This window comes from Nasonia vitripennis, assembly GCF_009193385.2.
Source record: "Nasonia vitripennis strain AsymCx chromosome 3 unlocalized genomic scaffold, Nvit_psr_1.1 chr3_random0005, whole genome shotgun sequence".
NCBI lineage: Eukaryota > Metazoa > Arthropoda > Insecta > Hymenoptera > Pteromalidae > Nasonia > Nasonia vitripennis.
In genome coordinates this window covers 1,700,064-1,725,131 of record NW_022279624.1, presented here as the reverse complement: position 1 = coordinate 1,725,131, position 25,068 = coordinate 1,700,064, and the positions used below count along the sequence as shown (strand labels likewise).

The following is a 25,068-nucleotide window of genomic DNA, read 5'->3' as shown; positions in this document are numbered from 1 at the left end:
ATGGAACAAGCATTTCTCAGAAGTTGCAACTCAGATTAGATAAGGACATCAATACACCATGTTTATTTACACGAGATTATAAAATCAGATGATAGTCCTGTTAAAAATAATGATGTCATTGATTGACGTCATTAGATGACGTTAAATGACGTCATTAGGTGACGTTATTTGTTGCTACAAATTGGAACCTTTTATGATGTCATTATTTTTTACAGGTTGTACTTATAAATACTTATACTCTCAAATACTTCAAAATCGATAAAATTTTATAATATCATTTTATGACCTCATTATTTTTTACAGGTTGTACTTCTAAATACTTATACTCTTAAATACTTCAAAATCGATAAAATGGTTGCCCATAAAGGAGCTACCGTCCGAATGGTAGTACGGAAAATGGGGGCTAACGCCAAAGAAATATTGTTTTTTAAATATTTTTTGTTTAATAGAATAATTAAAAATTATTAATTTCCTGGACATCCGGATCGTAGCATCTATAAGGCAACCATTTTATCGATTTTGAAGTATTTAAGAGTATAAGTATTTAGAAGTACAACCTGTGGAAAATAATGACGTCATAAAATGTTCCAATTTGTATCAACAAATGACGTCACCTAATGACGTCAGTCAATGACGTCATTATTTTCAATGAGTGTTTCAGGGAGTGTTACTGCTATATGTAGGCGATATCATACTTGCAAGCAACAACCAGAAGAAACTAGAAGAAATAAAAGATAAATTATGCTCCACCTTTCAGATAAAAGACTTAGGAGAATCCAAAGTATTTTTAGGCATGAAAATTACAAGAGACAGAAATCAGAAGATATGTTATGCCTATCTCAATCAGAGTACATAGAGAAACGTCTCGAACATTTAAATATGATAGCTAGTAAACCACAGAAAACACCCATGGTCACAAGACAAATTTGGAATAGAAAACTTAAAATCTCAGAAGAAAATGAAACAACTCAAGCACTAAACAGAGAAGCAATTGGAAGCTTACTCTACGTAGCAGGTGCAACTAGACCAGACATTGCATTCCCAGTGAATTTCTTATCTAGAAGACAATTGTCACCAAGTAAAAGTGACTGGAAAGATGTAAAAAGGATCTTCAGATACCTCAGAGGAACATCAGAGATAGGACTAACATTCAGAGCAAAAGAAGATAACATGGAAACGATGACAGATGCCAGCTTCAGAGACTGTGAAAATTCATCCTCGACAGGAGGATACATAATCAAACTCTATGATATTAACGTATAATTGATTACTACTAATGCCTATACAGTAAAGTTTTTTAAGTAGTAATTTATGATCGATCGTATCGAAAGCCTTGGCCAGATCAAGGAAAGTAACAATTGTTGATAAATTCCTATCTAAATTATTATACAATACTTCCATAATATAATTAAACGTATCTTTAGAGCCAATATTCTTTCTAAACCTAAATTGATGCTTAGATAAAATATTATTTTTATGGACGAATTCATACAATCTATTGTATATTATTCTTCCCAAAAATTTTCGCAATCTTAGATGTGAGTAAAATTGGCCTGTAATTGTTGATGTTATACTTCTCACCTACTTTATATACTGGTACGATATCAGCCTTTTTCAATGCATCCGGCCAAATTGCATTTTCAATACACATATTAAAAATATGTGTTAATGGTACCGAGATACAACTTCCAAGAATCTTTAAAGTCTTACTAATTATCTTATCAACACCACCGCTTCTGGTTTTTTAAATTCGACATTATTTGGTTTCACTATATCATCACTCAATTAGCGGCCAATATCACAAAAAAAATCTGTTCATTTTCTTTGCTATCTCTACTTTGTCCGTAATTTCATTATCATTAACCTTTATATAACTTATGGTATTACTGTTTTTCTGTTTTTCCATTTTGCTGTTTATAATACCCTAAAGTTTTTTAGGATTGTTTGCATTATTTTGAATTAGCTTTGCATCATATTTAATTTTAGCATCTTTGATAATCTTATCTAACATTTTAGCATAGCTTTGTAATCCAGTTTGAATTTTTACTTTTTTTTGATTTAGTTTGTTCAATACACAGTTCTTATCTATTTAATTATTTATAACTATATTTGGATCTTGCATTGACAATATTTCAGTCCATTTAATAATAGCCGCGATATTGCTTCCTCCTAGAGGAAGCTTTGTAATAATAAAATTTTGAGTTTAATACTTTTTGGTGTGTTAGAAGTTCAAATCAAGCGTTTTTAGAAAATGTCCGTATGGATGTGTGTTTTTTTTTTCTCTCGGAGAAAGAGGTATTGGGGAAAATCTTAGAAAGACCATAGCATGACCTTTTTTATGGGATAGTCGGAACAGCCCTATCCCCAATGTCAGCCGTGTGTTGGAGTCATGCCGACTAAACCCATCCCCTTACGGCCAGGTGCCATTCAGCCATCGTCTTCTTTCTTGCAGCATCCCAGATCTCTTTCTGGCTTTTGTCATTCGATCGTCTCCTGCCTTCGAATACGTACTTTCTTTTCAACGCTAAAAGGTCAATAGGTGGCATGCCTGCTATAATGCAGACAGCATCTTCCGATACCGTACGGTAAGTGGATGCCACTCTTAGTGCACTTCGCCTATACACGGTAGTCAACTTTCGTGTATATGATTTCACTCGCATCGCTTCTGCCCATACTGGGGCTCCGTTTAGCATGATCGATGTGGTTACACTAGCTACGAGTAACCTGCGCTTCTGAGTTGACCCTCCTACATTTGGCATCAATCGTGATAGAGCAACGCCAACTTTTGCTGCTTTATCACTGACTACTTCCAGATGCTGTTTTAAACTTAATCTTGCATCGATGGTGATGGTCAAGTATTTAATAGTTGGTTGAGAAACGATCTCATGTCCATCCACCGTCAGTGTGATTTCCTCCATCTTCTTCCTACTGGAAATGAGAATTACTTCCGTTTTTTGACTGGCTAATTCCAGACCCGTCTCTGTTTTCGAGCCATTCGTGTATTATACGGATTGACTCTTCAACTATGCCTGTCACCTCTTCTTTATGTTTCGCTACTACCACTACTGCTATGTCGTCAGCAAATCCCACGACTGTTGTACCTTCAGGCAATTGTAGCTTTAGTACCCCGTCGTATATGATGTTCCAAGTCGGTGGGCCAAGTACTAACCCTTGGGGGAAGCCTTCTGTAAATTTATAGGTCTAGGTACCGCCCTTAGTGACATATAATAAGATTCTGTCCTTCAAGTGTCGGACATCATCCTTATTATATATAAGGGCACATCGTGCTTCCGGAGTGCCTCGTGTATTTTACTCCATCTGGCCGAATTGAATGCATTTTTGACATCCAATATAACTATATTGCAATACTTCTTTTTTCCTCCCTTCCATCTTTTCCCCTCCATCCCTGTTTGCGCAGTGTCAATCACTAGACTAACTGCTTCTAGAGTTGAACGCTTCTTTCTGAAGTCATATTGATGTTTCGCTAATCCATCTTTTTCTTCTATAAAATGATCCATTCTGACGCAGATAATGCGTTCCAGGATCTTGCCTGAGGTATCCAGCATGCAGAGCGGTCTGTATGATGAGGGGGGTGGTTTCTTTCCCTTTGGCAGAAGCACGAGACGCTATTTCTTCCAGTTTGTGGGGAATGTTCCCTCTTCTAGACATGCATTGTACACGTCTACGAAGACCTCTGGATGAGCATGGATGGCATGTTTCAATGCAATATTGGGAATGCCATCCGGCTCTGGGGCCTTGTTGTTCCCTACCCTTCTGCAGGTGGCTAACAATTCCTTAATCGTGATCGGTGGAACAGTCTCTTCATTCGCACCTCTTTCGATGACACTTGGCTCTTCCAGTTGCCTGGGAAACAGTGTGGTCACTACCCAGTGTAATAGTTGCGGGCATTTTGGAGGGGGGGCGTAGCTTCCTTTAATCTTCTTCATTACTATTTTGTAAGATCGACCTCAAGTTCTGTTCGACTCATCCTGTAGTTCTTTAAGGTACCGTCGCTTGTTTTCGCGGATTATCTTCTTAAGCTTCCTCTTAGCGTCCTTCATTTCTTGTCCGCGGGCATCTACTATTTCTTGACCTCTTCCGGTTTTATAGTATTTCTTTCTTGCCCGTTGTTCTCTTCTTCTGGTCCGGTGGCACTTGCTGCGCGTACTCTCAACCTCTTTGTCCCACCAATATACTGGAGGTCATCTACAATTGGGCACTCTTCTCGGCGTGGCCGCGTCATAGGCTCGTATGATATTACCCATAACCTGTTCCACCTTGCTGTTCGCCGTCCCCGAGAGTTGCAATTCTTCCAGTGCCAGTAGGAACATCTCCTTATCATAATCCTTCGTTTCCAACCGACTCTGTTGGTCCTTGTACTCGCGTTAGGTCTCTGCTCTGATTTTCTTACCTCCATTATTATGACCTGGTGATCACTATTTGTGTACTGTTCACTTACGGTCCACTTGTCAATTGAGTCAATAAGGCAACTACTAACAAAGGTCAGGTCTACAATAGATCCTGCGTCTCCTCTTCTAAAGGTGTTAGTGCTACCCTGATTAACTAACACCAAGTCCAGGAGAGCAGATGCTTCTAGCAGTACTCATCCTCTTTGGTTAGTCCTTTGACTGCCCCACTCTACTACCCATGCGTTAAAATCGCCTGCGATAATTTCTGGCTTTCTTCTCGCAATATCCTGCACGAGTCGATCTAACTGCCGCTCGAACTGTTCGATCGGTGCGTTAGGCGAAGCATAGCAGCTGTATACGTGTATTCCTGCTATCTTTGCACGGACAAATCCTTCCTCGCTGGTCAACATTTTTTCTTGGAATGCCACGTTCCCATATGTCCAGATCGCTGCTCTGCCAGTGTCGTCTGTTTCCCACGATGTCTCGTCCAGAGCCCTGTTTGGTCCACTTATAATGGCTACGTCGACCTCCGTCTCGTGAACGTACTGGTTAAGTAAATCCTGCGCTGTCTCGCAGTGATTCAAGTTCAACTGCACTATCTTCATTATCTTCGTTTCTTCAACTTCTCTACTGCCGCTCGGTATACTGGGCATGTGTAGCTACCAACAGCATAGTTACTTTTCTCTATTGCTCCTCTTTCTTGGCAGAGAACGCAGCTCGGTTTGTTTTTATAATCTTTTGCATTATGTCCTTCAACTCCACACTTGTAACAGTGGTTACTTCGATCCTGTGTTACTGTGCAGCTTTTACCGATATGTCCAACTCCTAGACATTTATAGCAGCCAAGTGGACGTGCATTCCGCTTTATCTCTCGTATTCTGCATACTACCCAGACTATCCTGATTTTCTGCTTTGCGATCATCTGATGAGCCATTTTTGCTGGCATTTGTATGACCACCGTCTGCGTATTGCCACATGCCTTGCGCGCAGACTTTACTGCCGTTTCCTCCACTGCATTTGAGCCGCTATCTTAAAACTCCCTCCGTAGCGCTTCCACGATGTCTTCCTTAGTGGTTAGAACATCAAGATCCTTTACTTCAAAGACCTTTACATCTTGTAGGGTTCTTACAGTGACACCCTCTTCTAGCACTTCTTGCACCACTTGTCGAAGTTCCGTTGCCTTCCCTTCCGATGTGCGTTGGATTTCCAAAAGTAGGTCACCAACCGCCGTTTTGCGTATCCTATTTACGCTATCCCCTAGCATCTTCAGTTTTGGGTCTCGAAGTTCCGTTGCCTTCCCTTCAGATGTGCGTTGGATTTCCAAAAGTAGGTCACTAACCGCCGTTTTGCGTATCCTATTTACGCTATCCCCTAGCATCTTCAGTTTTGGGTCTGCTTTCATCTTTCGCAAGATATCAGCGTAGGACTTTTCGTCGGTAGCTTTTATGATTAGAGCCTCCGGTCGGGTTGGTCTTGCCCTTGGCGGCTTAGATTTTCTAGTGCCTTTCTGATCTACACAGCATTGTTAATCTCATCGTCTTCTTTTTTTCTTTTTCTTCTTTTTCTCCCTTGTTTCCACCCTCTGCCAGGGTGGTAATGTTCCTGTTGTGGGCAGTGGGCACTGAGTAGTACTGGATAACAGTTGATCGATCACAGTTCTTTTTTATCTGTTATTTCGTTGCAGAATATATCAAACTCGCCTTACCTTTTACTTTTTTAAAAGTTAATTTTTTTTTTTAGAGATTTATATTTCTCATTTGAAGTGTGTTTAATAATTTTTATAACTACAACCTTGTGCATATATTGACTTTATAGGTTTCCATGCACTGAAAAAAAATACAGTCGTTTCTGCTGTAAAGTCCGGTAATTTTAACCGTTCTGCCACCGTAACGACTGTTACGGTGGCAGAACGGAAGTCGTCGCTAGTGGCGCACTCTGGTCAGGCTTTGGCGTCTTGTCCTCTTCTTTTCTTTTCTTATTGGTCTCGTTCTGTGTGGGAGATCCTTCCTTCCTCTTCCTTGGCGTATCTACCTCCTGTTTTTCTTCTGAGGTCAGCGAGGTCCGTGAGCTATTTGATATCATCAGTCCAAAGCTAGACTTGGTCTTGCTCGACGCTTCATAATTCCCTATTATATGAAAGAGAAATCCATTTTGGCGTTTTCCGTTTTTTCGGTTCTCTGGTCCTCCGGTTTTCCGAGTTCATAATCCCCTATTATATTAAAGAGAAATCAATTTTGCCGTTCTCCGTTTCTCCGGTTCTTCGGTCCTGCGGTTTTCCGAGTTCATAATTTTTTTATGAATTAGAGTGACCTTTCTATTATATTAGATCTCATTTAAATCATTAATTAATTAACAACCTTGTGCAATAGCATCGACTTAAGGGTAACGATTTTAGACCCGTCTCACCGATCGCCAAAACGAACAGCGCCCCTCCACACTGAAAAAAAAAACATAGCCATTTTAACTCAACTCGCACCAGTAATCCGTCATTGTACGAAGACTCGCCAAGATTACCGTAGAGTTCAGCAGTATTAAAGAATCAGTTCGGTCGTTTTTGCTGGTGTTCCGCGTAAGCGACCAATTTTACAAGTCGCGACTCGCCAAAACTACCAGTGGCACACCGTTGTTCTTACTGAACAGTCGTTACGGTGGCAGAACGGTTAAAATTACCGGACTTTACAGCAGAAACGACTGTATTTTTTTCAGTGCATGGAAACCTATAAAGTCAATATATGCACAAGGTTGTAGTTATAAAAATTATTAAACACACTTCAAATGAGAAATATAAATCTCTAAAAAAAAAAATTAACTTTTAAAAAAGTAAAAGGTAAGGCGAGTTTGATATATTCTGCAACGAAATAACAGATAAAAAAGAACTGTGATCGATCAACTGTTATCTGTTATTTCGTTGCGGAATATATCAAACTCGCCTTACCTTTTACTTTTTTAAAAATTAATGTTTTTTAGAGATTTTAGTCCCTTTTAGTAATTTTTTTTTAGTATTTAATATTTCTCCTAAAAATAAAATATAAGCATCTTTAGCACCTTTCGACCATGGCTTTTTTGTAATATTTTTATCACTACGAAATGAAATCACTGATACACTACCCTCGAATGATTTCTACATGTTACCGTTTCAATTTAATAATTTGTAATCGCTCAAATGTTAATAATTCTTTTATTTATAAAATTGGAAATAAGAAACGAAACAAGTTTTCCGACGACCGGTGATAGTCGATACTGTGTCGTAGGCCGCGTGCACGGCGTTCGTAAAGGATCGTCCGGGGCAGCTTTCCTCCTTCGACGATTTTGACATGATATCATGCAAATAAGTAAATCGGTAAATGAAGGAGGGTACGGGGTGAAATGCGCAGAGGCTTTCACGGACGATTGGCCATAGGAAAACTTGTGCTTAAGAGAAACGTTCGAAAAGAAGTAGGTTGCCTAGCGATGAAACAACAATTATGTTTTTTGACAATTGAGCGAGCAGGCGATGGAAAATTGGGCAGATGTTGGCGAGCGATCGAATAGTTCGGACGTTTGGTCTGTCAATAAAGTTTGTCTTTTCTAATTCAGTGTCTCTGTGTCTTCTTTCTTCGTGCGCACAGCTGATAGTGATCAAGATCAGCTACACTACACTTAGACGCCAAAAACCACGGAGCGCACCACCTAGACCGAGTCATCGGCCACCCTGTACACCTAGACAACCCCCTCGAATTATTTTTACACCTAGCCATAAAAAACCACGAAGCGCACCACCTAGACCTCGTCATCAGCCACCTTGTACATCTAGACACCGTCCTTGAATAATTTGTACACCTAGACACCAAAAACCACGGGGCTAAATACCTAGAAGTCGTTATCGGCCACCCTGTACCTCTAGACACCTTCCTCGAATAATTTTTACACCTAGACTAATTACTACGGTTTTCTGCATGTGAGCGAGCATGCAGAAAACTGATGAGAAAGCAATATCCATCTGTATATAGCTGTGCGGCTAACTTCACGGTCCTAACACTTGTTGCGGCTAACTTAATGGTCCTAACATATTTTGATTTGATTTGAGCATTTTGTAAATGACACACTAGTGTATTATATCAAAAGTAGCTGTTTTAATCAATATTTTTGTTGAAAATCATAGTTTGGCATAATAAAACATGATATAAGTCAAAATATTTTAGAGACAATAAAGAAACGCATTTATTTCTTTATAATAAAAAATGCGAACCCCAACATAGAAGTAAATAGTAGCCGTGGCGCCGCGGCTTCGTTTGCTTCTCAAACTCGCTTTCGTGGCGCTGCCGCGCCACTTGATGATAACTTGCGCAGACTTTAAAACGTTTCTGTTTCTGATACTAAATTTTAACGTTTAAAATATCTATGACTATAATTTACCGATCTTAACGCATACATATTTTAAGTATGTATGTAAGTTCAACCTGCACAGAATAACTAGTAAGCTCGCTTAATAAGTACAAAAAAAGCGAAAATCGTGCATGTGTTACAAACATTTTGTTTAATCTTCAATTTTTTTGCAAATTTAAAAAATTTTGAGAATTTCGAAAATTTAAAAAATTAAAAAAACATTTTTCCCGTAAAAGCGGGAAATAAAAACTTTTTGTCCTACTTTTCGGGAAATAAAAACTTTTTGTTCCACTTTGCGGGAAAAAATATTCGAGGGAATAAACAGCTACTTTTGTTTCACTTTTCAGGTCAAAAAATTGGCTATTACAGTTAAAGCGTGAATAAAATAATAAAAACTTTTTTTTCCCACTGACTAAATTATCTTGTAAACTGCAAATTTTGAGTTTTTGAGTCAAATTTTGAAAATTTTGAAATGTTCCGCTTTACAGCCATAAAAAAACGCGAAAATTCACGCATGCGTCACTGGTGTGCTCCAAAGGCATAGTAGTGCAGTTAGGGCTTTTTACTATTTTATGCCTCTTGTACGTTAATACATCAATTAATGAATAAATAATAAGCAATTTTTATTGCATTTTCCTTTTGTATATGAAATTAGAACACAATTTAATTGCATACCGCTCACGTTTTATAAACTTGTATTTAAAAAAAACAGTTAAATTGTTTTTTATGACAAGTTTTAACCTAAAATTTACTTTTTATTGTGATAACATAAGTGAAAACATATTTTAATATGAAGAAATAATTAAATAAATAGAATTTTTTATAGGTCACTGATACTAATGATGAGTCTGATATATTGAGTTATTTGAGCGATGAAGAACTGCTAAAGATTTTAATATTTCAGAAGGAAACGACAATGAAGGTTCTAACGGTGTTAACAAGTTGTTTAATCGTACACTTTTTTGAATCTCTTAATTTAACTGTTAATAGTTCTCCGGCAGAATTACTTTCAATGGCTTTGAAGAATTCTGTGTCTAATAAAATATCAATTACAGGAATATTAAATTTATTAAAGTTTGTAAATAGATTATGTGGTAAGAATATTTTACCAGAATCAAAGTATCAATTTGATCAATTATGTAAGAATGAAAATACTTTAACTCTTCAGGCAGTATGTCTGACTTGCTCAATGTACATAGGTACGTTTGAAAAATCAAATAAATCTATCAACTGAGGGAATTGTAATAGGTTAATAGATGTATCTAATCCTTCGAATTCGTGTTACTTTGCTATAGTAAATCAATCAAATGCTATTCGTGATTATATAGAAAGTCCGAAAATTATTATGATTATATTGTGTCTGAAAGAATTCACGAACCAAATGTCACAAAAGATATTTATTATGGGGAATGTTATACAAATTTTCTGTATAACTTAAATAAATTTGATCGACATGCGTACGCAACAGCAGTCTTTAATACAGATAGTGCACCAGTTTTTGAATCTTTGAATGTATCTATTTGGCCTATTTATTATAACGGGGCGATTCGTCAGCTTATCGTGCGGCCGCGAAGATGCCGCACGTCGCCTCCAGGAGGTTAATTTCCCGGTCGGCGATCCCTCGGTGATAGCCAGGCGATAGCGAGCGGACGTTAGCCGCTGGTGCAGCGCTATCACCCGTGCGTTGGTCTGCCGAGTGCTCGCTACAAATACGTGGTGCGTCTGGAGCACCACGCTTTCCTCTGCGTATCCGTGGGTAACCAAGAAGAACCACTCGCGTGTAAAGTTAATAGCAAGAAAGTATATTGTCTGAATCTGAGTGAAATACAAATTATTACAAATTCGAGAAGACGACGCTTGCGCGCGCAATTGCTAGGAGGACGCGCGCGGTTTCTCAGGCGAAGCCGGGCCGACAATTCAGTAGCGACGAATATCGGCCTTCGGCGGCTTCGTCCTTGAGATTGATAGAGAATCTACTTACTCAGTCGCTGGCCGAACGCTCTAACCCTGGTCCTCACGACCGTTGACGGCACCGAGAATAGTTGTGGGCTGGGGTGGATCTGGAGGCGTCCCTCCAGGCACTCGAAGCTCGGGAACACACTTGTATGCCAATACGGAAAAACGGTTCACGGATTGTTGACGGTTTCGGTAGCGTAGCTGTTGACACGGCCGAAGCGAAGACGAGTCTGAGCGCGCTCTCTCCTCACGGAAAATCTCCTGTCACCGTCGCCGTTGACGTCGTCTGCTATCCTCGAAATTCTAATCGCGCGACATACGAGCACGCGAGATCTAAAATCTCAGCGCTCATTACATTATATAATGCTGAATGAAATTCCGATTCACGAAAGGTTAAACAGTACAATTGTTACTGGTTTATGGTTTGGCATAAGCAAACCAGAAATGTCAATTTTTCTCGATGCATTTGTTGAAAGCATGAATCATTTATCAACCATAGGAATATCAGCTACAATTAAAAATCAACATCGTAAAATTAAATTGTTTACATTGCTTGCATCCCTGGCAAGAAAAATCACGTGATTTATCACACGATCCATCACATTATAGATCACTTGAATTCTCACCTGATAAATCACGTGACTATTTGGCGTGATTTCTCACGTGATAAATCACCTTCAAAATCACGTCAGAAATCACTCATAAAATTAAAGTATTTGTTGCTAATTCAAATAAATTAACCACAAAAAATGAAAAAACTTTGTCCCAACCGAGGATTGAACCCCGGTCCTCAACTTCATAATCCATTATCTTACTGCCTGAGCTATTTGTGCTGTAGTAAGCCTTGAAATTCTATGCTAATTTAAGGATTAAAACACAAAATTAACTTTTTATTCTGTAATAAAATTGTTTTCCTTATTTTATCAAATAACAGCAGATAGTCTATACACGTAAATGATACATTACTAAGATTTATATATAATCTGCAAGTTACCATTGGACGAAAAAAAAGGCTCAGTAAATGAGATAATAGATTGTGAAGTTGAGGATCGGGGTCAAGTCTCGGTTAGGGCAAAGTTTTTTTTACTTTTTTGCGGTCAATTTGTTTGGATAAGCATCAACAAATATATATTTTTCATAATTGTTTAGTAAAAACAAACAAAGTTTATTTCAATTTAAACAAATACTTCAATTTTATGAGTGATTTCTGACGTGATTTTTAACGTGATTTATCACGTAAGAAATCACGCCAAATAGTCAAGTGATAAATCACGTGATGAATAACGGGAGAATTCAAGTAATCCATCACGTGATTGATCGTGTGATAAATCACGTGATTTTTCTCGCCAGGGATGCGTTGACACAGTCGCTCGTGCATCAATGAATGGTACCACTCTATTTAATGGAAAATATGGCTATGATTGGTGTTTGCACCGAGGTCAGTATTATGGTAGATCCATGAGGTATCCATTTATCATTCTATTTCCGAAAGAAAGAACTACAGACTCAGTTGTTGAACATGCAAGAGAGGCAGTGCGTACGCAAAAACGTGTTTTTGGAGTTGTAAACGCATCACCGCTTATAAATTTAAAAAATATTGATATCATAGATGGATTTACTTCTGATTACATGCACTGCTTTTTAGCTGGAGTAGCGTCCCAATTCACTGAAAGAATACTTCAACATGTAACAGTTCCAGACATACAATATATGGATGCATTATTAATTTCAATCAAAGCACATCATGCAATCAGAAGATGATCGAGACCATTATCACAGCGTAGTAACTGGAGAGCCACAGAATGAGAGAATTGGCTTCTGTTCTATAGTATACCTGTTTAAAATACAGTACTAACAAATAAAAAATTATGCAACATTAGGCGCTATTAGTTGAATCTCTGTGGATTTGCTTGGAAACGAGAATCACATATTCTGAATTAAGCAGATCGAATGAAATGTTATATAAGTTTGTTTCGGAGGTTGGTGACATGTATTCTTTAACGGCGATGACATATAATGTTCACCAATTGCTTCATCTTGTCAAAAGCGTTCATAATTGGGGACCATTATGGGGACACTCTACTTTCCCGTTTGAAGCAGCAAATCACAAGCTATTAACGGCAATTCATTCTGCGAATGAATCGCCGTGCGTGATAATCACGTGATTTTTTTCAGTAGGGCAGGTTTTGGTGAATCCATACCGGATGTAACCTTCGCGAGCGAAACGACGATCTGCAACATACGGGACTGGCATGTCACGGAAAAATATACAGCTAGCGACCACCAATATATTTTTTTCAAAATCAACGAAAACCGTGAAAAAAGGACAAGGAGTAAGTATAGTCGGGAGCCAAGATAGATGAACACCCGACGCATGAACCGAGAAACACTCGTGGACTTAATTCAAAGTGCGAACCTCCCATCCAACGGGATCCCACACGAATTAAGTGGACGCGAAATAACAGACACATTAGTAGAGAGCCTGGAAGCAGAGAAGACCTGAAGCTCGGGACTTGTCCGTAAGACAGGACGAATCGCGGAAAATTCTCAGAGACGCGATAAAAGAGAGTAAGCATCGCTGCTGGGCAAAGATCATCGACGACGTATAGAAAAACCCATTTGGCGATGGATATGCTATCGTTACGCGAAAGATGGGTGAAATGAAACGCATGGAAACAGAAACGATGGAAAAAGTAATCGATGGGCATTTTTCAACACATCCCATCAGACCACAGGCAGAAGCGACGGAAATACCGGCAAACGATATACCTCCTTTCACAGAAGGCGAACTTATCGCGGCAACTTCGTCCCTCAAGAGCGGTAGGGCACCGGGATTGGATGGGATCCCCGCGGAGGTGCTCAAGATAGTCGCGTTGCAAAGGCCTGAGCTGCTCTTGGAAATGTACAACCAGTGTCTGATGCAGGGAGTTTTTAGCTTGCGGTGGAAAAGAGCGAGACTCGTCCCTGTCTAAAATATATCAACAATTGATATCAAGGTTGATAATACCTTGATTAAACCTTGATTTCAACCTTTATATCAACCTTGATTCCATTTTAATCGAAACGAATATTCTTGACGTATTTTTATTAATGGGAAAGTACGCAGAAATAAACGACAAAGTACATCAGTCCTATGGTTATTAGGGTTGCTGAACATGAATCTGATATCAGATTTGCAAAATTATTTATTTAAACAATGCTGTTTATGCAAATTATTGCAAAATTGAGGATTTAACAAACTCTTGTGTTATTCTAGGGGTGTTAAGGTCGCTGATGACGAATCTGTTACTAGATATACAAAATGATTTGTTTAAACAATTGTTTTTAAATAAATTATGGCAAAATTTACCTTCTTTTCATATAATTCACGAAAAAGGTCAAATATATACCGTTTTTGGGGTCGCTGAACACGAATCTAATAACAGATTTGCAAAATTATTTGTTTAACCAATGCTGTTTATGAAAATTATTGCAAAATTGAGGATTTAACGAACACTAGTGTTATTCTGGGGGTTTCGAAGGACGCTGATCACGAATCTGATATCAGATTTGCAAAATGCACAAAGAGGATCAAATACATACCGTTTTTGGGGTTGCTAAGCACGAATCTGATATCGGAGTTCCGTTTTTGTAGCAAAAAAATATTAATTGATTTATATTGATAAATTCTTTATTTTAAAACTGTATTGGCACATCGGAGTGAGGCGAGGATAAAATGTTCAACTAACGTTCTCCACACGTCCTTTCTTTAAAAAAACATTCACCAAAAGACTACGTTGGCACATCGGAGGAAGGTAAGCAAAGCGAGGAATAAATCTAAACCCAATATACTTAAACCAAAGATTCCCACGCTCGGCGAGTGAAAAAATTTATTTTAAAAACACGTCGGCACATCGAAAGAAGGCGAGCTTAGCAAAGAATAAATCTCAAACCTAAATGTGTAAGCCCAATACCCTACGCTCCCCGAGTACAATAATTTTTTTTTTAAAACACGTCGGCACATCCAAGGAAGGCGAGGGAAGCAAGGAATACATCTAACACCTGAATGTGTAAACCCACGTACCCCATACTCTTCGAGTTTAATAATTTATTTAAGCTACACCCCGGTACATCGAAGGAAGGCGCGCAAAGCGAGGAATAAATCTAAACCCAAAATACTTTAACTAAAGTACCCCACGCTTCCCGAGTAAAATAACTTATTCAAACCACACCTCGGCAAATCGAAGGAAGGCGAGCTAAGCAAGGAATAAATCTGAAACCTAAATGTGTAAACCCAATTACCCTACAGTCCCCGAGTACAATAATTTATTTTAAAAACACATCGGCACATCGAAAGAAGACGAGCTTAGCGAGGAATAAATCTAAAACCTAAATGTGTAAACTCACTTACCCCATACTCTCCAAGTTTAATAATTTATTTTAAAAATACGTCGGCACATCGAAGTAAGACGAGCAAAGCGAGCAATAAATCAAAACCCAAAACGCTTCAACTCAATTACCCCACGCTCTCTGAGTGTAATAATTTATTTGAACTACATTCCTCGCAGATCAAAGGAAGGCGTAAAAAGCAAGGAATAAATCTTAACCCAATTACCCTATGCTCTCCAAGTTTAATAATTTATTTAAGCTACACGTCGGTACATCGAAGGAAGGCAAGCAAAACGAGAAATAAACCTAAACCTAAAACGCCCACTTACCCCATAATTTCCAAGTTTAATAATTTATTTTATAGCACAGTGTGGCTTAAATCCGCGTTTAAGTCACGCCTTTTCGTGACCCAAGTAGTCCATTATTACACCGTTTATATATAACTAGCTAACCTCACGGTACAATAATGGACTGCTTAGATTACGGATAGGCGTGACTTGGCGGATTTAAGCAGCTGTGCTATAAAATTGTATACGATACTTGTGAACTAAGCAGTCAATTAGTGTACGGCATTTTATCCCCTTGCTGCGCTCGTGCGTTAATACACGCCGTGCAATAATCGGCTACTTAGGTCACACGTATCCCTGGTAGAAATCGGAATAGTTTCAATGGCCAGCAAACTAGTTTATGACTAAGATTAATGCGAGAAAAATGTACTATTAAAATTGGTCAAAAATTACGTAGGACATGGGCATTTTCCATATAGGGAATCCATGTTATTTTTGGTTAAATATGAAATAGCCAGGAATTGCAAATGTAGAAAAGGCATGATTATGATCCTCGTTTAAATGCCCAGTAAATGACAATGACATTTTTTTTGAAAATAACGAGCATTTTCTGCCCAAATTTTGGTGTATTTTTTGTGTAATTAAAATCACCTAATACCACTATTTTTCTGTTCAATAATATCCGCAACGTCCCCTCGAAAAGTTCGCTCCTTGTCGAAGGCAGCTGCCTTAACACCTTAACAGCTGACCGGGTGATGGGCTTATGAGAGCAGCACTCCCCATAAACGAGCGGAACGCTGCTCTCTAACTAATCAAGCGAACCGCCGTGTTGACCGTGCGGTGCGACCCGTGAGCCACCATAAGGAGAACCTGGGTGGCGAGGCGATCTGAAATTGCATGCGGAAGTGACCTGATCCATCTTTGGCTTCCGCTGACGTGCGAGACGGGAGGTCGGAATCTAGCCATTTCTGGTCAATCGGCTTAGGCGAGTGCGTGATATCGAATGACGTCTGTCGGAAACTCTCCAGAGAGCCGAGCACCTTTGTTCGTGGTGGGAGGTTCGAGAGAGCCGAGGTGGACTAGTTCGATAGCGCGTGCTATAGCCCGGTATGATGTGCCCAGTCTGGTACCGCCTTCAGTCATGTGTTGGGGCCATGCCAGCTGCCCCTATAGACAGGGGGATCCGGGTGGTCGGACACATGCTGGGATGAAGAAAACTACTAAACATGGAGACCAATAACGAACATCAAGAAAATACACAAGAAATCCTGGAATTGGAAACCCTAAGGGTGCCAACAGCACAAGACAGTGGATATCCAATCCACAAAGCAAGCAGCAGTACCAGCATAGCCAGCGCCATGAGCGCAGCAGAATACCGGTTCGAGAAGAAGGCGCCGGTAGACGAAGAGAGCCAGACCATAAAGGAATGGCTAAAAGATCATGCCAGCCTGCGAGACAAGCTACTGGAAATAAGGCGCACGACCAGAGAAATGATGAAAACTCTGGAGAAGCAGAAGAACGTGAATATTACGATTAAGGATAGATTACCTATTATAGGATCTACCATAATCGAAGCTCTCACGACTCTCGACAAGATGGAAGATGCTGCAAAGAGGCAGTCCCCCCAACAACTCAGAGCGGTCAATCAAAAGACTCAGAGGACGACAAAGTCGAAGAAGAGGGAACGGGCATCATCCGACGGAGAAGATGGTACCCCCGCCAAAAAAGACAAGAAAGAGGACAGAAGGGCACCCTCCACGAGCAACAAAACTGCAGAGGCACAAGAGCCTTGGCAACTAGCGGCAGGGAAAAAGGCAAAGAAGAAGGAGAAGAAAAATCAGGAGCAAGACCAGCCTCAACAACTGAGGAAAAAAGGCAGAGAGGACCCCGCGGCGGAGAGGAGATGCAATCGTCGTAAGACCGGAACCGGGAAAAACTTACGCCGAGATCTTGGGACAGATCAAGGCAAGAGTAAAACCGGAGGAGCTGAATACGGAGGTTAAGTATCTCAGCAGGACAAAAGATGGCGGCGTTCTGATTGGCGTAGGTAAGAGTGTTGATAAAATGGAATCACTTAAAACGGCCATCCAAACCGCCATGGAAAGGCAGGCACAGTCAGGGGAAAGATCTCCAGAATCACACTGGAAATTAGGGACATCGACAGTCTTACGACGCAGGACGATGTCCGCAGTGCTATCACAGCCGAGACGGGCGAAGAAGATGCCAAAGTCCATCTGTTCGAGCCGAACACGAGGGAGCAGAGGGTGGCAGTGGCCGAAATAGATCAGATTAAGGTCACCGCTCTGCTCAAAAAAGGGAAGATCCGTATCGGCTGGATAAACTGCCGAGTGAGGGTTCGCGCGAACCCCACGCGATATTATCGCTGCCTCGGTTACGGACACATAAAGGCGAGATGTAAAGGACCCGACAGGAGCGCCAACTGCTGGAAGTGTGGCGCGAGTGGGCACAAGGCAGCACTATGCACTGTGCCAAGCCAACAAAGGAGGTGTTTCTTATGCAAAGACGCTAAGATGGCCGAGGACAAGACGGTACATGCACCAGGCACCGGTGCGTGCGCGGTCTTCCGGGCGGCCTTAAAAGCGGGAAAAACACAAGGATAATGGCGCGAATACTTCAAGGCAACCTGCACAGAAGTAGGCTCGCCCACGATCTCCTACCGCAATTTGTCGCAGAGGAGAAAGCGGACATCCTCCTGATAAGCGAACAGTACACGGATCGAGACACACCCGGCTGGGTGTCCAACGATGCAAGGACCGCCGCAGTCTGGGTGCCCAGGCGCGGCATCGCAGAATCAGGGACGGGGGATGACTACGTAGGGTGGGCCGCATCACTTAATTCAGCGTATATCTGTCACCGAACCTTACTGCGGCGGATTTCGCGATACGACTAGGGGTGCTAGAGGACGCAATAAGAGACGTATCCGGGAAACTCGTCATGGGGGACAACTTCAACGCGATGGCCACGGAATGGGGTATGACGACAACGAATTGCAGAGGCAAGGCCATCCTCGAGATGGCAGCTCGACTAAGCTTAGTGTTAGCAAACGAGGGAAGCACCACTACCTATCGCTGACCAGGTTTTGGGGAATCTATACCGGACGTAACTTCAAGCGAAACGACAATCCGCAAAATCAGGGATTGGCATGTCATGGAGGAATATACTGCAAATGACCACCAGTATATACTTTTTGACATCCAGAACGACCACAGAAACAGGACCAGAGAAAGAAAAAAGCAGACGCCACGGTGGAATACCCGGCGCATGAACCGGGACAGACTTGCTGAAGAGATGCAAAGGGCGGAGCTCCCATCAATTGGGCTCCCTCAGCAACTGAGCGAACGCGAAAAAGCCGAAGCACTAGTAGAACGTACAACACGTCTCATCACGGAGTTGTGCGACGCAGCTATGCCAAGGGTGTCTTGAGGCCATATAAGACACCCGGTATACTGGTGGACGGAGGCAATTGCAAAACTCAGAAAAGATTACTTTCACCCTAGGAGGGAGGCTCAAAAAGCTCTGAAAAGACAAAGGCCTGAAGCCCAGGACTTGTACGAGAGACACGACCGGGCGCGAAAAAGGCTGAGGGACGCGATAAAGGAAAGTAAGCGACGCTGTTGGGCAAAGATTGTCGACGAAGTGGAGAAAGATCCGTTTGGCGACGGATATGCGATCGTTACCCGAAAGATAGGCGAAATGAAACAAACGGAGCCAATGGAGGCAGAAGTGATAGAAAAGGTAATCGATGGGCTGTTTCCCACACACCCCATCAGAACTCAGGCAGAAAGAACGAATGTGCCGATAGACGAGATACCCCCTTTCACCGAGGGCGAGCTTATCGCGGCAACCTCATCCCTGAAAAGCGGCAGAGCACCAGGACTGGATGGTATTCCGGCGGAAATGCTGAAAGTCGTCGCAATCCAACGGCCGGAGCTGATACTGGAAATGTACAATCTGTGCCTGATACAGGGTGTATTCAGCTCGAGATGAAAAAGGGCAAGATTAGTCCTTATCGAAAAACCGAAAAAAGAAGCGGATGCGGACACTTCTTATAGACCATTGAGTTTATTGGATACGATGGGAAAGACGGAGGAAGCGCTGATTAAACCGCAAATACTTAGCGCCGTACGCGAAGCGGGAGACCTCTCTGATAAGCAGTATGGCTTTAGAAAAGGACGATCGACCATAGGGGCCATCAGGAAGGTAACAGACGCGGTAAAGAGGGTAGAAGAGGTTAGACACGCGACTAGAGACATCGTAGTTTTGGTAACGTTAGATGTAAAAAACGCGTTCAACTCAGCAAGATGGACCGACATACATGATGCCTTAGAGTCTTTCGGTGTGCCGCAATACTCGAAATGCCGGGAGGCGTGATGCTTGTAGGATACGCAGACGACGTAGCCGCGGTTATAACGGCACGTAACGTGGACATCGCGCAAGCGAAACTAAACGCGATTATGAGTAGAGTGCTATGGTGGATGTTGAAGCACGGCTTGACTTTAGCGCTTAATAAGACCGAAATAGTCCTCCTGACAGGAAAGCGCATACCTACCATCATACCGATGAAGGTAGGCGGCGAGACTATAACGACGAAACCATCAGCAAAGTATCTAGGGGTAACTCTGGACACGAAGCTGAACTACGGAGAACATCTAAATTGCGTCCGTTAAAAATCCATGACTAGGATAGGTCAGCTTAGCCGACTCATGGCCAACGTGCGCGGACCTAGGCCAACAGTCAGGCGGCTACTCATGGCGACCACCAACTCTATCCTATTATACGGAGCAGAGGTGTGGGCCGATGCGATGAGTATGAATAAGTATTGGAAGAAGATAACGGCTGTAGAAGGGGGGCCCTTAGAATAGCTCCTACCGGACGGTCGCGGCCAAGGCATCGATGGTAATCGCGGGTGTAATCCCCGTGGATCTTCTTGCGACTGAACGCAAGCGGATCTACGAGGCTCGCTTAGCGTCGAATAGCAACTCAATCGCCGCGGAAGAAAGAAAAAAAACAATGCGCAATTGGCAGACTAGGTGGACCGAATGTCCAAAGGCTAGGTGGACTAGGATCCTTATTAAAGATGTATGCCCGTGGGTGGACAGGAAGTGGGGGGAGGTTAACTTTTACCTTACCCAGTTTCTCTCCGGTCACGGATACTTTAGAAGCTACCTGTTCGCGATGAACAGGGTGGCATCACCGGGGTGTAAGTACTGCGGTGACGAACGGGACGACGTGAGACACACGTTTTTTGACTGCCCACGCTGGGCCGAGAAACGTAGAGTACTGGAGCTGGCGATAGAGGCGTTCACGCCCGAGACTGTAGCTGAAACAATGCTTTATAGTAAGCAGAACTGGGATGAGATAACGGCGTACGTGGAGACAGTTCTCTGCGCGAAGAACAATGACGGTTGCTTGCAAGACTAGTTGTCGGCTAGAATAGCTTAAGACAGGCGCCCCCCCCCCCCCCCCCCCGAAGGAATGCAAAAGCGGCTACCGGGGGGGTTTTCACGGCCTTCTGAGAGCGGGAGTTTTAGTGAGTATGCCTAGTGTTGTCCCACACCAAGAGAGCCTCACACACGGGGAGTCACGCACGGCTCCTGTCATGGTGCATTATGCATTCCTCCAACTCTCCGGATAAACAAAAAAGAAAAAATATCCGCAACGTCACAATTAAGTATCTGATGAAAACCGTCGTATACAGTACGATTATTAACAAATCTTATATTAATACTAACATATTAAGATAGATATTACTGTATCATGTAAAAGTAGTTCCCAACGTGTACGTAAATTTCATGCTAAATTGGAAATATCGCGAAGAAGAAAACGTTTAAGGTTAGGTGCTTTGGTGCGTAGTGAAAATCGTGCAATTTCGGAGTCGAGCAGTTTAAGTGAACAAAATAATTCTGATGAGGGAGAAATGTACAGTGAAACTTTTGACCATGAATTAGATGGATTTCAACAAGAACAACAGTTTGACGTTCCTGTAAATATGGACAACTTTTAAGAAGCTTATGAGTTGAGAAATAATAATCAAAATTGGAGTCCAAACGATTTTGACGAAAGTGACGAATGTGATGGTGATGATGATAATAATAATGATAGTAATAACAGTGAATATGACGATGAAAACAATGCTCAAGACGTAATACCAGAAGGTAATGAACCACCAGAAGTCCAAGCTCTCAGAGAATGGGCAGTACTTTCTAGAACACCAGACGCCCACTTGGATTCGTTGTTAGCTATTTTAAGAGAAAGATTATTACCACAACTTCCAAAAAGCTCCAAAACTTTTATGCGTACCACAGAAGCAACGTATGAGGTAAATACTATGGTTGACTCTGACAATCTACCTGGGGAATACGCCTACTTGGGTTTAAAAAATGGATTGGAGTCATGTATTAACGCCAACTTACATCCAAATAATCTAATTGAACTGGATTTCAACATTGATGGAGTTAAATTGCAAAAGTCTAGTCCTAAAAGTTTTTGGCCTGTGTTATGTAAAGTTCATCATGATCCAGATATATACAAGCCATTTGCAGTTTGTGCATTTTACGGTAATGGTAAACCAAAATCTATGCAACAATTCATAAAGCCATTTGTAATTGAATTAAATAAATTATCAAATCGTATACAAATTGAATCAAAACAGTTGTTGATAAAAGTAAGATATTTTATTTGTGACTCACCTGCTCGTGCTTCTGTAAAAAATGTTAAAGGTCATATGGCTTTTGCTGGTTGCGAGAGATGTGATGTGAGAGGAGAAAAAGTTGACTGCACGACAATTTTTCTTGGTGTAGATTGTGAAAAGAGGACCGGTGAAGGATTCAGGCAGTTTGCTGATGTAAATCATCATAATGGTGCTTCGCCTTTACTTGCTGTTAACCCTCCATTAGATTTAGTCAAGCAATTCATATTGGATCCGATGCATTTGCTCTATTTATAGAAGTTATGGCAAGATTATTCGAATATTGGATGACAGGAAATATAGATACCAAGTTGAGTGCAAATCAGAAAACTGAACTTAACCGTCGAAGCATACTCATTAAAAAAGACATTCCATATGAATTTCGAAGAAAAATGCGACCAACAAATTTTTATGACAAGTACAAAACTGTCGAATTAAGATTTTTCTTATTGTATTGTTCTCCAATCATTTTGAAAAAAATATTGAAAGATGAACTTTATGAACACCTGTTACAACTGCATATAGCTTGCAGATTACTGTCGGGTTCTAATTCAGTCGAATATGTTGATTAAGCAAGAGATTATTTAATATCTTTTATAGAAACTGCCCAAATGCTATACGAACAAAGATTTGTCACTTTAAATGTGCACAATCTGATTCATCTGGCTGACGACGTGGAAAATTTTCAGTCAGACTTGAGTTCCATAAGTGCTTTCCCATATGAGAATGAATTGGGAAAAATAAAAAATATTCTACATTCTCCATACAGACAAGTTGCTCAGTATTGTCGCCAATCACACGTTCAAAGAGCAATAATTAATCAAGTACCAGAATTGCCGAAAGAACTTTATGTTATAAAAGAAAGTATCTTAAAAGGGATTCTAAGAGTAAGTTATAAAAAGAATCTTTATACTACCAAACACCCGGATAATGCAGTTCTATTAAATAATGGTACAATTGCAAGAATTGATCAATTTACTCGTGCCAATGATAGTATTTTTCTTAAAATAACAAATTATAAAATAATAAAGTCTATTTATACTAATCCGTGTGATTCATCACTACTAAACTGTTGTGAAATAAAAAAAGATATAAGACAAGATAAAAGATGCATTGACATAAAAAATGTGCGATCAAAATTAGTTAAGTTTTCTTTAAACTTCTCAGAACATGACAATCAACGAATATACGTTGTACCACTGACACATTAATCAAGTAATTATATACTGAAGGTGCGTAAATTACATTATTTTCAATATAAATTATAAGGATCAAAGTTTGAAACACATCAAACAAGTTGAACTGATTTTATTCTATTTTATTCGCTTTGGGTTTACATCAATTTTCAACTAAAAACAACACTTTATTTAACACTCACTTTTTTATATAAACATAAACACCTGAATATTTGGAAATTTTCAAAAGTTTGTAAATCTTTTTCTTCATACAGGTTAGTAAAGAAGAATTATTTACACACCTTAAACTTCGCACTGGTGTAGTATTTTTTAATAAATTCATGTTCACTGAACACTTTTTGAAAACCAGTCATTTCACTTTTCACCTTTGATGTTTGGGTCACTTTTTCGTAATTAAAAAGTCGTACAAGTAATTGCAATCTCGGAGCTCCGGATAAACAGCTGACTTGCAACTACATGTCTTATACGTTTAAAATAAATACATGTGTAGACACCCTTGCAAGTTGTGTCAAAACTAAAGTTAGTAATTTATTACAGCATTTTCATGCTGCTCTCGATCATGAGGCTGCCATTGCGATCAAGGATATAGTAATGAAAGATCCGCAACCGGACGATGTTTACTCTCAAATCAGAACGCGTTTGATCGCCACATTTGCAGTTTCTGCAGAGAGCAAACTTAGGCAGCTCCTAAAAGGTCACCTTAAGGGGTCAAGCCTGGGTTAAATCCTGCAAAAAAACAAAAAGATATTCTTCTTACCAAAAAATTTTTGATTTGATGTAATTTGAAAAAAAAAAATTCTATTGAAAATATATAAAATATACACCATTTTTATCGAAAAAAAAACATGTATATACCTTGTAAAATCATTTACCAAAATTCATGACATTTCACTATACAAATAAGTGTTTTCAGTCACTTCCCACGGCTTTTTGAAAGATCCGGACCGTCTTCTTTACTATATCCGGGCTTAAAATGTACCTTAAACATGCCCCCTCGGACCGATCGAGAGACATTTCTAAAAAATATGAATTAAATATAGTTAGCAACAAATTTTGTTGCTAGCAATGTTTAATTGATATTTTTTAGATAACAAAATTTGGATTTAACCCAGGCTTGACCCCTTAACGATGACAAACCCTCATTGATTCTCAGTAGGCTGCGTAATTTAGCAGACGATTCCGTGCGCGATGATTCGATCCTCAAATCGATTTTTCTTGAGCAAATTCCGGCTAATCATAGAGCGATTTTGGCAAATTCTGACGTCCAAGATCTCAATAAATTAGCAGCTATGGCGGATAAAATGGCAGAGTGCATTTCCTCAGCTGACTCTCAAATCGCTAAGGTATCTAGGGATTCGGAAGCTTCTGATTTCTCCTCGGAGCTTAAGCGTGTATCGGATGCACTTAGCAAGCTCACATCGCGCATACAATCGTTAGAGAGTGCTGCCAAAGATGAGAGGTCGCGTTCGAAGTTCAAATCATCGGACAGGCGTGATCGTTTTCAATCCAAGTCGCGCGATCCCTCGGGCCTTTGCCCCGCACACAGGAAATATCCTGATAATCCGACGTCGTGTAGGAAGTGGTGCACCCACTATGGCGATTGGTCTTCAAAAAACTAGCAAGACTTTCTGTTGTTGGGACGGCAACTGAAGGTCCCTCTTCTAAACGTCTCCATATTCGAGATACCAAGACTGGTCGCGTTTTTCTTGTCGATTCAGGTGCAGAAGTGTCAGTGCTTCCTGCTCATCCTTCAATTCACCTAAATCCGAGCAATTGCA

The 25,068-nt window shown here is 40.6% G+C and overlaps 2 protein-coding genes across 2 annotated transcripts in view; both read left to right on the top strand.

The window, feature by feature from the left end:
• Positions 1–25,068, top strand: part of LOC100119508 (phosphatidylinositol 3-kinase catalytic subunit type 3) — a 141,650-nt gene that overhangs the window by 60,978 nt on the left and 55,604 nt on the right. The gene's annotated exons all lie outside the window — the stretch shown is intronic.
• On the top strand, positions 18,006–19,393 carry LOC116416713. The gene is made up of 4 exons (XM_031925929.1): positions 18,006–18,223; positions 18,319–18,441; positions 18,541–18,822; positions 18,904–19,393. The coding sequence occupies exons 1-4, from the start codon at positions 18,006–18,008 to the stop codon at positions 19,391–19,393; spliced, it is 1,113 nt and encodes a 370-aa protein (XP_031781789.1).